Below are 13,164 nucleotides of genomic sequence, written 5' to 3' on the forward strand. Positions count from 1 at the left end.
GCGGAGGGAGACGGAGAGTGCCTGGGTCCTGGAAAAGGGACCAGTATCTCTCTCCTTCCAACATCACCAGTCCAGACACTGGGCAAGATGGCGGGAACCTGTGTAGGTTAAGAAGGCCTCTTAGAGAGTTCCAGCGTTCCACCTGGGACCACCACTCCGTGTCTCTGGATCTGTGCGGTATGAGGGTGAAAGGCCTAAGGGAGGCTCACAGAGCCCCACACGCCTCTGGGGACACAGCTAAGATCATCCAAGCTCCAGAAGGAAAGTGAAAGAGTCGATGGCCCCATAGATGGGCAGTGGCTAGAATCGGGCTGAGAAGCCACAGAGTGACAAGGACACAAGCAGTGGACACCAGCCCCCCAGTGCCAAAAATACCAAGGCCCAGCCCCCATCAGCAGGTGCCAGCTTGCAGTGCCCAGCACCAGGCAGTATAAGCACCCCTGCGAAGAGTCTGCAGGTATCTCAAGGCAGCCCACACCTCCCTCGATGCAAGAGGAGAAAGAGAAAGGAGAGGCATTTGCTAGAACGTTCACCCAAAAGAGAGGAAGTTCAAAAAGTAACTGTCACATTAAAAATGTCAAGATTGGGGCGCCTGGGTGGTGCAGTCGGTTAAGCATCCGACTTCAGCCAGGTCACGATCTCGCGGTCCGTGAGTTCGAGCCCCGCGTCAGTCTCTGGGCTGATGGCTCAGAGCCTGGAGCCTGTTTCCGATTCTGTGTCTCCCTCTCTCTCTGCCCCTCCCCCGTTCATGCTCTGTCTCTCTCTGTCCCAAAAAAATAAATTAAAAAAAAAAAGTTGAAAAAAAAATTTAAAAAAAAATGTCAAGATTAAGTGCGTTCTGCTGAAGGCAGAGTTGTCCTAGGATATGAGAGGAGGGCAGGACAGGTAGGGGAAGGAGCTGGGTTCCCAGTCACAGGACCGGCCTCCACACCAGGTGTCCTTGGGATTCTGGGGCACAACTAGCTGGCCAGCCCTCTCCGCAGGACTCTAGACCCCTCATGCAATGGAGCATTCACCAGCTCTCAGAATTTGCCAGGCACTTCAAACATGCCCAAAGCCAACGCTAAGATGGTTCTCTCATACCTGGTTCTGCTCCAATGTTTTGGCATGAGAGAAGCGCCCCATTATCCCCAGTTTGTGCAGGGCAGAAGTTGGGGATGACCCTTGACATCACCACTGCTCGCCCTTTACCCCCCCCCCCAACCCATCCCCTTCTCTCTGAATACACTGCCCCCATCCCATCCTCCCCTTACCTGGATGAAGAGACTCCTACAATAGATGCAAATACCGAATATTATGTTGTATACATGAAACTAATATAACATTACATGTCAATTATTATACCTCAATAAATAAATAAATAAAGAGCCTCCTAATCTGTATCCACGTGTTTGTGATACTGTTATCCCAGCAGACAAAAGTTACAACCCTTCCTTAGTAGAAACGGGTGGCCTGTAACTAAAGTTCTCTATTGTCTCAAAACTGCGTTTGTCGCAATTAGTTGTTGGAATCTGGATCTAAACAAGACCCACCTGGCATGGAGTTGCTATGTCTCTTCGTCTGAGTACGTCCCCCCTCCTCGTGTGCTTTGTTTTGTTTTGTTTTCATGCCCATGACATATTGCAGAAACCAACTCGGTTGTTCTGTAGATGGTGCCGCTTCCTGGATTTGTCTTTTTGCTTCCTTACGGTTTTCTAAAGCAAATGGTGTTGGGGAAACTGGATATCCACATGCAAAAGTGTGAACTTGTTCCCTTACCTAACACCGTATACAAACATGGACTCAAAATGGGTCAAAGACCTAAAATTACAAAACTCTTAGAAGAAGGCATACAGAAAAACTTCATCACATTGGGTTTGGCAGTGACTTATAAAGGACAACGAAAGTAAAATTAGATGGAGTGGACTCTATCAGAACTTCAAACTTCTGTGCATATCAAAGGACACAAGCAAATGAAAAGGCAACCTGTAGAATGGGGAGAATATTTGCAAACCACATATCTACCAAAGGGTTAATATCCAGACGTATTAAAAATTCCTATAATTCAACAGCAAGAAAAATGATTTTTAAGAGGGGCAAAGGACTAGGGGCACCCGGGTGGCTCAGCCGGTTAAGCGGACGACTTCGGCCCAGGTCATGATCTCACAGTTCGTGGGTTCGAGCCTCGTGTCGGGCTCTGTGCTGACAGCTCAGAGCCTGGAGCCTGCTTCAGATTCTGTGTCTCCCTCTCTCTCTGCCCCTCCGCTGCTCACGCTCTGTCTCTTCCTGTCTCTCAAAAATAAATAAACATTAAAAAAAATTTTTTTAAAGAGGGGAAAAGTACTTGAATAGGGACATTTCGCCAAAGAAGATCTACAAATGGCTGAAAAGCCCATGAAAAGATGCTCAAACATCACCAATCATTAGGGAAATGCAAATCAAAACTACAATGAAATACTATTTTGTACCCATTAGAATGGCTACTATAGAAGAAAATGAAACAACAGAAAATAACAAGCATTGACAATGACATAGAGAAATTGGGACGCTCGTCCATGTTGGTGGGAAAGCAAAATGGTGCAGCCACTGTGGGAAACAGTATGGAGGTTCTTCGAAAAAACAAAAATAGAATTGCTCATATGATCCACCGATACCATTTGTGGATAGATACCAAAACGAACTGGAAGCAGGGTCTCAAAGAAATGTTTGCCTGTTCAAAACAGCATTATTCATGATAGCTAACATGGGGAAGGAACTCAAATGTCCTTCGACAGGTGAACATACAAGCAAAATGTGTTCTATGCAAACAATGGAATATTACTTGGCCTTCAAAAGGAAGGCAATTCTGGCACAGGCTACAACATGAATGAACCCTGAGGACATGGCACTCAATGAAACAAGCCAGTCACAAAAGGACAAATGCTACAGGATTCCACTCATGTGAGCTGTTTAACAGAGTCAAATTCACAGAGACAGAAAGTAGGAGGGTGGGTGCCAGGGGCTGGGGGAGGGGATGGGGAGTTAGTGTTTAATGGGGACAGAGTTTCCGTTTGGGAAGATAAAGTTCTGGAGACGGATGGCGGTGACGGCTGCTGGAAAAAATCAAGAACAATCTAGTAGAGGTTTCCCCAAACCATTCTGTGATTCTTTGCTTGTAATCCACTAGGTTTATGTTGAGTGCTTTGTCCTATGCATGTAAATCTAAAAACATACACACTTGTTAAACTCCAGCAAATAAACCTTTTAATTAAAACAAACAAACAAACAAACAAACAAACAAAAAACCCAGACTAGTATCCTCTATCCTGAGTCTTCCAGAGAGGGACTTCCTAGGATAAATGTCCACACTGGTCAGAGGCTGAAGGTTCCTCTGCATCAGGTCACATGACATGCAAGCCAGGCTCCCGACCCATTTGACTGAGTGTCCATCAGGGCATGGCCACTGTCCTCCAAAGTCACCTGGCCTGGAGGGGCTATTGATTACAGCTGTCCTGGGGTGGGACAGGCAGCTAGTGCTGAGGCACAGGGGAACTGTGACCCCAGACTAAGTAAGGAACGTAAATATGTAGGAGCACATTATGCGCAATTCAGCGCTGAGAGATTTCCAGGACTCTGAGTAACGGGAGACTAAAGAAAAATGCAATTAGCAAAACCGGACTCAGAAATCGAAAGGCTTTGTGTAAACCATAGCATGAGAAAAGTGAAATCAAGTCTAAATAACGTTCCTCAAAAAGCTCTGGGCCTCAATGGTTTTACGAGCCCGACTCTTTTCCAACTTTCCAAACAATAAGTGGATGCTGGCCGTACCATGTGAACAGATTATTCTGTAGTGATTTCCAGGGGTAGCTGGGGCTCCCAGAGTGTGATTGGCTCTCAGACAAGCAGACTGGCAGCCCCAGGGAACTCACTAGAAATGCACACTCTCCACCCCACCCAACACCCGCAGAATCAACAATTCTGGGGGCGAGGCCCAGCCCTTTGTGTTGTAACAAGCCTCTCCCGCTAAATGAAGGCTGAGGAGGCCTGGGGCTAAGGGAACATCTCTACTCCAGGGCTCTGGATTTCTCATCTCTCCTAACCCAGGGGTGACGGGTTCTAATTCCTCTTCATAAAGCTGTGCATCCGTTCTTTGTATCTTTAGATTCAGCACCTTTGTCTTAATCAAAGTGAGTCTTCTGTCCATGTGTTTGTAATTTCTCAAGTCCATCATCTGAATAGCAGGCGTGGGCGAATCTATTTTTCAGTTACCAAACCAATAGATCCTCATGACCTAAAATGAAAGATGCATGCACGCGGCAATACGACACGATGGTTGCCCATAATTCTGTCTCCCACATGGAATCCAGGCCATTATTCCGGCGTGCACACCCCCAGACCATCTTCTTATGCACAGATACATTTCATTCGCCTACCAAAAAAGGGACCAGCTCGTATAAACTGCATCATAACTTGCCTTTTCCATTTCATAATATATCATGAACAATTTCCCTTGTTAATCGATAAACTGTTATTAGTTTTCTCAGAGCCCTTACTGTATAATTTTCTGAACCTGTCTCCTATTGTTAGAATTGATTACATGAGTTCATCTTTGGACAGTACCTGGCACCTGGTAAATGCTGTATGAATAATTGGCCTCAAAATATGTTAATCAAAGAGCAACAAAAACACAGGAGAAACTGGCAAATCCACAATCAAAGGGGAAGATTGTTAACACTTGTTGGAAAACTACAAGTACATGCCAAACTGAGAAAGGGGAGGCTTGGAATCACCTCTGAATGCCTCCACTGCCTCCGCAAAGCTGTGATCTCGCGCAGGCCACTTTCACGGGGCATTTCTCCTACACGCCCCCGTCCCGCCTGAATCCGAGGGACGCTGCACAGCTTCCTTCCAGCCATGCCAACATCTGCGTGGCCCCCCAGGCTGCAGCCAGGTATGCTGCTCTCAAATTCATTTCCGCTTCTAACCCCAGCTCCGCCATGGCTCCCTTATCCTAGTACACGGGTCCCTGGAAGGTGGGACCACCTGCTTGTCTGACCTCCTCCAGCTCCCTTGCCTTGGGCTCCTGGAAGGGGTCTGCTCCCCACCCTGGGGTCTTGAAAGGTGGGCTCCCCACTGCCCCCAAGGCCCCTCCTCCCTGACCCCTTCTCCCGGTGGGGCTGACTCCCACTCCCCCTTCAGACCCAGCTCAAAGCCCCCTGGTTGGTGATCTTTCCCTGACCTGTGATAACTAGATCAGTTACATCCCCTGGACCCTCTCCTTGCCAGCATCCAACACAATCCTGTCTGTACCTGTTGCTGGCAGTTTACTGGATCAATCCGACCATCCTCTTGCCTATCACTGAGCCACGTTGCAGACGAACCATTTGACAGTGACCGATGATCCTATCATCTTGAGTCAAACCAGGTGGCCTGACCCCACCCTCTTCACGGGACAGGCCTTGGCCCACCTGCCTTTTTTTTTTTTTTTAATGTTTATTTATTTTTGAGAGAGAAAGACACAGAATACAAGTCGGGGAGGGACAGAGAGAGGGAGACACAGAATCCGAAGCAGGCTCCAGGCTCTGAGCTGTCAGCACAGAGCCTGACATGGGGCTCGAACTCACGAACCGTGAGATCATGACCTGAGCCGAAGTCGGATGCTTAACCGACTGAGCCACCCGGGTGCCCCTAGCCCACCTGCCTTTTATGAGGGCACCAGGTGTAGGACCAACTCACAGGCCCCTGGGAAGCCACGAGCTGCAAGCTGGTGTGGCCCCCTGCTCCTTCCTGGTCTGTGAGGAGGTTGGTGCATTGCCTGGCCTGGCTCTATGACACTGCCTGGAGACTCCCTTCTCCTCGGAAAGCATGTCAGCACTGAATAAACCAGGCGTGTGTGGGTTCTGGGGCTGATGCAGGAGAGGGAGAGCCGCTTTTGTCTGGTGAGAGTGGGTCCTTGGAATGGATAAAGAAAATGTGGTGTATATACACAAGGGAGTATTACTCGGCAACCAAAAAGAAGGAAATCTTGCCATTTGCAACTACGTGGACGGAACTGGAGGGTAAGTGAAATTAGTCAGAGAAAGACAGATATCCTATGACTTCACTCATGAGGACTTTCAGATACAAAACAGACAAACATAAGGGAAGGGAAGCAAAAATAATACAAAAACAGGGAGGGGGACAAAACATAAGAGACTCTTAAATATGGAGAACAAACTGAGGGTTGCTGGAGGGGTTGTGGGAGGGGGGATGGGCTCAATGGGTCAGGGCCATTAAGGAATCTACTCCCGAAATCATTGTGGCACTATATGCTAACTAACTTGGATGCAAATTAAAAAAAAAAATTAATTAAATAAAAATAACAATAGAAAGTAGGTCCTTTTCCCCTTTGTCTGGTGCCCGGGCCACAGCTAATCGTGTGCACCCTACCCTCTTCCTCAACATCCGGGTACTCTAACCTGTCCATCCTATTCCAACACCGTCCTGCTCTCTCCTCTCCAACTGGCTCTTTATCTGTCATGTAAACAGCACCCCCCCCCCCCCAGCCCCGAACTCCTTAAGCAAAACTCTTCCTCATGCTCCCCAGCTGCCAGGCTGCCTACCCCTCTCCCACCCCCCCGCCACCTCCATGTTTGTGAATCGCTCCCAATGAGAACCCACAGTGCGTTCTCCATCACAAAGAAGATGGATCTGGAGCCTGAGGCTCTCCTGTCTCTGAACACTACTGCCTTTCTGTCTGTCGGCCTGCGGACACCAGCCCCCAAATCTTCGTCCCCCCTGCGCCCCAGGAGTGCCTTTCAGGGGACCTCTGCCACACAGCTTCCTCTTCCCAGTTCATGATGCACAAGTAGAAGACAGGCAACCTGCCCGGGTGGGGGCTGGGCTGTCACATGTGAAGTTTTGATCACTGCCTGGTGACTTGTCCTGTAAACGGATCATGTCCATTTTGTTCCCACCAGAAAAGAAATTAGAGCAGGTTTCCCATCTCCCCGCCGCCGCCCCACCCCCAACACTCAGTACTATCTGTTTTTAAAAATGTTTATTTTGAGGGACACCTGGGTGGCTCTGTCAGTCGAGCAGCCAACTTCGGCTCAGGTCATGATCGTAAGGCTCGTGAGTTCGAGCCCTGCATCGGGCTCTGTGCTGACGGCTCGGAACCTGGAACCTGCTTCGGATTCTGTGTCTCCCTCTCTCTCTGCCCCTTCCCCACTTGTTCGCTGTCTCTCTCTCTCTCTCTCTCTCTCTCTGTCTCTCTCTCTCTCAAAATAAGAGAGAGTGCACACGGTTGAACAAGTGAGGGAGGGGCAGAGAGAGGGAGAGAGAATCCCAAGCAGGCTCCACACTGTCAGCACAAAGCCCAAGGTGGGGCTCGAACCCATGACCATGAGATCAGGACCTGAGCCAAATTCAAGAGTCGGACGCTTAATCAATGGAGCCACTCAGCACCCCACACACTATCTTTTAAAGATAGTACTTTTAAATCCATCTTTTAAACCTTGGCCAGTCTGAGGGTGAAAACTGAGAGCCTTCTCTGTTGTTTGGCTCTTACTGATATCAATTTCATACATTTAACTTAGAAGCAAACAGTCTAACAGAGTTGACGTCAAAAGGAAACTTCCCCACTGTTCCTTGTCTCCCAGGGACGACTTGCAACCCTGTTAGCTAATTATTTGGGTACCTATTCTCTGTATTTCCACGCCAACAAGCTAGTACTTGGATTTTCAGTTCTAGGCATTCAGAGGTAACTTTTCACAGCCCTGCCCTCCCACCTCAGCAACTCTGTATGTTCACACCCTTCGGGCTTCTCCTGGCCTCACTTTCCTGAAGCATCTTCCTGTCAGCTGAATCTTCTAGACTGGCCTAGCTCGCAGCTGTCCTCTGGGGGCCTTCCTATGGTCAATCTCACGGCTCAATCTCACAAACCAAGAGATTTCTAGGAATCTTCTAGACTGGCCTAGATCACAGCTGCCCTCTGGGGACCTCCCCGTGGTCAATCTCACAGCTCAATCTCAAGAACTGTGAGATCATGACCTGAGCCAAAATAGGAGCCAGACACTTAACCGACTGAGCCACCCAAGGGGCCCCTTAGAGTATCTTCACTGAATCCTCACCATGTATATTTTGCCCAAGTTTAGAACTCTAAGTTAAGAAACAACTTTCTGTTAGAATTTTCTGCTGACAGCAGTGAGCACCATGCGGGGCTCGAGCTCGCAAACCATGGCATCATGACCTGAGCCGAAGTCGGACCCTCAACCAACTGAGCCCCACAGGCACTCAGTTTTCTTGGTTCATGTCTTTGATGGTCTCTCCTCCAGTTTCTGTTCTGTTTCTAGAACCCCTGTCATGTAAATGCTAGGCCTCTAGTGCTCCTTTAGTTTTCTTATTTTCTTTCCCATTCTGCACCTTTATAATTTTTGGTTCATTTTCTGAGGGGACGTCTCCCACTTCATCTTCTGTGGCCTTGTGGTTCCCATTTCGCTATTTTTGTTCATTTGCAAACTTCTCATTCTGAGAGCCTTTTTTTTTTTAAATAGTATCTTGCTTATATTTTAAGGAGATGGTCTTCTTTCTCTGAGGATATTACTTTTCTGAGTTTTTCCCCCTCTCTCGCCTGTCTTTGTCCCCTGAGTCCTGTGTCCTAGTTCTTGATCTTGGAGGTAGCAGACATATCTGACATTATAATATAATATGTAATAGAATTATGTCTTGCGTGCTGCAGGCTTTCCTTGGAAGTCTGGTGACGCTCGGTTGCTGGCTCATAGTAAAGAGTGGGCACCGAAGAACGGATCAGAAGTCCTGAGCTTGGGAGTGCGGCTTCAGTGACAGCTGGGCCTTGTCTTTGAGGTGCCACCAATGTTATTAACTTTGGATTTTTCCTTTTGGCCCAGCCTGGCTTTCCAGAGAAGGCTCTTTCGTTTTCCTGCCCCCAAGGGGAAAGGGCGGCATGCTGGGAGCTGAGAAGGGTGAAAACTGGGTTTGGGGCAAAATTATCTGTTTACTCCCAGAAAAGTCTAGTCTCTGCTGGGGGTGGGGGAGGTGTCTCCATTCCAACTACTTGTCAGAGAGTCTTTTTTCCTTTTTTTTTTTTTTTTAAGAGAGAGAGAGAGAGAGAGAGAGAGTGAGAGAGAGTATGTGCACACACAAGAAGGGGGCAGAGGGACAGAGAATCTTAAGCAGGCTCCACAATGTCATCACGGAGCCCAGCGCAGGGCTCAATCTCATGACCTGAGCGGAAATCAAGCATCTGGATGCTTCATCGACTGAGCCTCCCAGGTGTCCCAGGGAGTCAAACTTCTGCTTTTAGTCCCGACCTTCTCCTATTTCCACACCGCCTCCAGTGTGTGTGTGTGTGTGTGTGTGTGTGTGTGTGTGTCACATCTTCTTTATCCATTCATCCACCATTGGTTGCTTCCTTTTCTTAACTACTGTAAACAATTCTGCAGTGAACATGGGGGTGCGTATATCTTTTTGAGTTAATGTTTTTGTTTCCCTCAGGGGCGCCTGGGTGGTTCAGTCGGTTGGGCGTCCAACTTCGGCCCAGGTCATGATCTCACATTCCGTGAGTTCAAGCCCCACGTCAGGCTCTGTGCCGACAGCTCAGAGCTCGGAGCCTGCTTCGGATTCTGTGGCTCCCTCTCTCTCTGCCCCTCCCCTGCTCATGCTCTGTCTCTCTTGTTCTTAAAAATCAATAAGCAAAAAATAAAAATAAATGTTTTTGTTTCCTTCGGATAAATACCCAGAGGTGGAATTGCTGGGTCGTACAGTAGTTCAAGTCTGTAATCCATTTGGAGTTAATTTTTGTGTGCAATATGAAATAGTAGTTTAGTTTCATTCCTTTGCATGTGACTGTCCAGTTTTCCCAACATTATTTATTGAAGAGACTGTTTTCCCCCCACTGCATATCCCTGGCTCCTTTGTTGTAAAGTAATTGACCACCAATGCGTGGGTTTATTTCTGGGCTCTCTATTTCACTGATCTCTGTGTCTGTTTTTATCCCAATACTATACTGTTTTGATTACGATAGTTTGAAATTAGTGATGTGATGCCTCCAGCTTTGTTCTTTCTCTAGTTTGATTTGACTATTTGGGTTTTTTGTGTTTCCACGCAAATTTAGGATTGCTCATTCTGTGAAAAATGCCATTGGAATTTTGCTAGGGACTGCATTGAATCTGCAGATTGTTTTAGGTAGTATGGACATTTTAACAACACCAGTTTTCCAATCCACGAGCACTTTTCTCCCCCCAATCCACAAGTGGTTTTTCTTGTAGGTGTTTCCCATTTCTCAATGGAGTTGAATCTCATTATTCAGTACTAAGAACTTGTATTTTCCCCCATCACTGGACATCATTTCTATCTGCCCCGTTTTACTTGTTGGGGAAAATTTTGTTCTTAGGTGATCCCAGCGTCTTCAGAGGTTCCCCATCTTCTGTGCAGTGGCTGAATCCAGGTCAAGGTGGGCAGTGGGGCTCTCACGTGCAAAGCATGGTGTGGGCTCATCCGGTCCATTTGCCTTTGGGGCCCACTTTGCCCTGCTGTTCCGTCACCTGCCTCTATTGCCTCTGGCAGCCATGGAAGCATCTATTTAAACATCTGCATGCTCACCTGGATCTTGTTCGTCGTCTAAACCCCACTCTACACCCCAGCCTCAGGCCTTCAGGTGTACATGTGGAGTCAGAGCACATCTCTGCTGCCTACAGGGCCACCGACGGCTCCCTCCGCCAAGCCTCTGTGCCCCTCTCGTGACTCTCTTCATGTAGGTACAGGCTGACCCAGTTGGGGGACAAGGATGGGCTCAGCTCTCCTTTTCCCTCCAGTCTGTTCTTCTGGCACGTTCCTTAGAACACGTGCCAAGATTCCCTGGAGGACAGGGAATAGGATGGACCTCCTCGTTTCTTTACCCTCTCTGACTTTTTCCTGCCGTAGCCCTTGGAATGTCTATGCTCCGAGGAAGGTAGGAGTGGGGGAAAGGGTATCAGTCACCTATTGCAAAATAACGCTGTGTAACAAGGACAACACCGACTCCCCTAGCACCCAGCAAGCCTCTCCTGGCTTACAAACCTGCCGGGGTCTGCTTCACTCAGCTCTGCTCCCAGCTGGGGTCCGGCAGGCCCTGCATTTCAGCCAGGCCAGTACTTCCCAGTGTCTAGGGTGCATGACAATCACCTGGAGGGTGTGCTCAGCTCCCCCCTGATCCCAGGCTGCACCCTCCTCCCTCCAAGATTCCACGGGACTGAAGCCACCTCTCTGGGGGCTCACGCCCATCTGCAGGCCACCTGGCTCCGGGCTGGCCCAGAACCAGTGGGGTACCTCCGCTCTGTACCAGTTTTCTTACACTCCTTGAGCAATTGTCTCATGACAATTGCAGAGGCGCTGGCCAGACTGAAAGAGCCCCTCTGAAACCTCTGTTCACATCACACGTGTGCACGCGCCCTGAGCCCAGAGCCCGAGTGCCCCTCCCCCCCACCCCAGGGACGTGGCTCCGGGCAGAGGGACGAATACTTGTCGTCCTTCCCCAGTCCATTCTCTCCTCCTGTTCTTAGTGTATCTGTGGGTCCATCTCGACCTGGGCTCTGTTCTGGACTCTTCCTTCAACACCTGGTTGTGAAGGATTCCAGTGTGGTCTCCTAAACATAGCTGAAGCCCACCCCCCCCGGTCTCCCTGTCTGCTGCATCCCCCTTAGTTTTAAGGGCGATTGCTTCTCCCTTAAACTGCTGCTACCACTCCTGCTTTGGCTTCCTCCCTCTGAGACAAAGCTCTTCCAGCCTTGTCTCTACCCCCTTGGCAGGAGCGTATTTCTGAAATACGGCCTTGACCTTAGTACACTTCTGCTTGTCCCTTCTGACCTTCTGCAGAAAGCTCAGGGAGGGGGGCACCTCATCTAAGGGGTATGTTGAGAAGGTGGAGGGTTTCCCTCTCCCTCTCCAAGGAGAGCCCCTCATTCTGCCCATTTCCATTGTGTTTCTGACCGTGGCAAGAGTGGGGATCAACTCTTTTTTTGAATTTGTCTCTCTGGAGCTTGGCCATTGATCCTCTCGGGTCTCGTTTTCCACACTGGGGTGAGGACTGAGGGTTCATGAAGATAAGAAAGGACAACTTAACTCAAAGAAGCACTCATATGCCCCAAGCCCCAAACATGTCACCAGGCCTGGGGAAGGGCAGGAAGTGTCCTGTCCACAAACACATGCCTCCAGCATCCCAGCCCTGAAAGGAAAGCCAAGTACCTCCAGCTGCCTCTGGGGCCGACATGAGATCTGCCTGTAGCTTCTGTGCCTGTGTGGGCAACGGACCCCTCTACCTTGTCCAGCCTGCTGGCCTGACACACGACCCCCCTGTGCTGTCCACCCATGCATGGGGTACGCAGCCCCTTGGAGTTACACGTGGGCACCCTTTGGCGGTCCTCTCCGGATGGGACGTCCCCCTCCAGCTGCCCTAGTGCCTTCCGTCTGGCCTCGGAGCGTCTCCAGCTTTGATCCCCCAGTGGGAAGCCAATGCCTGGCCACCATGGCCTCCAGTGTATTTCCTTACCCCACGGGACCCCCACCCCCGTACTCCTCAGTCCCTCCAGCTCTGAGCAGGGACTCCTGTGGCCACTATACCCAGGTGGGATGGCTGACTCCTACCAGCTCAGGCTTCCCGGCTGCAGTCCCGACTGCGGCGGGGGGACCGTCCAGAGAAGCTTCTCACTTGAAGAGATGCCAAGCCCCTCCATCAGAATGGGCCTCCACTCCACGGTCAGCCTCTGGGCACCTGCACTGTCCCCTGGCCCAGAACTGTGCCCTCTGCCCCCTTCCCCCAGCGCAGACCCTCAGCCTGATCCCGGCTGTCCTCGCTCCCCTCGGCCACCCTGCAGAGCCTGCCACCATCTCTTCCAGTGCTAATCAATAGCCCTGTCACCTGCCCCAACCATGGGAGACGTATTGCGCGATGCCTAGTGAGCTGTGCGTCTGCCCAGACTCTGAAATTTGACTTCTAATTTTGAAAGGAGTTCAGATAATGTAACTTGTTCACTGTTTTTCAGTTCCCAGCACGCTCTTGTTGGCCCTGGAAAGTCTCCTCTATTCGTTATTTCTTTTCACTTTTTCCCCCTTTGCCCTTCAACCCTGCTACCTGAGCCTGTTCCTCTCCCCGGCCTTTGTCATGGGCCTGCCCTGCCGTATATTTGATACAGGCCCTCAAATATGCATGCATGCAGCCTCGTAAAATGC

The 13,164-nt window shown here is 49.6% G+C and overlaps 1 protein-coding gene across 1 annotated transcript; it reads left to right on the plus strand.

Moving 5' to 3' along the window:
• The first annotated feature begins 12,307 nt into the window (after positions 1 to 12,307).
• On the plus strand, positions 12,308 to 12,837 carry PRR23E (PRR23 family member E). Its single transcript, XM_047836335.1, is given in 2 exon segments — positions 12,308 to 12,679; positions 12,682 to 12,837. Coding segments are annotated over 2 exon segments (528 nt in total).
• The last annotated feature ends 327 nt before the right edge of the window (positions 12,838 to 13,164 follow it).

Source organism: Prionailurus viverrinus, chromosome A2 (genome assembly GCF_022837055.1).
Source record: "Prionailurus viverrinus isolate Anna chromosome A2, UM_Priviv_1.0, whole genome shotgun sequence".
Taxonomy (NCBI): domain Eukaryota; kingdom Metazoa; phylum Chordata; class Mammalia; order Carnivora; family Felidae; genus Prionailurus; species Prionailurus viverrinus.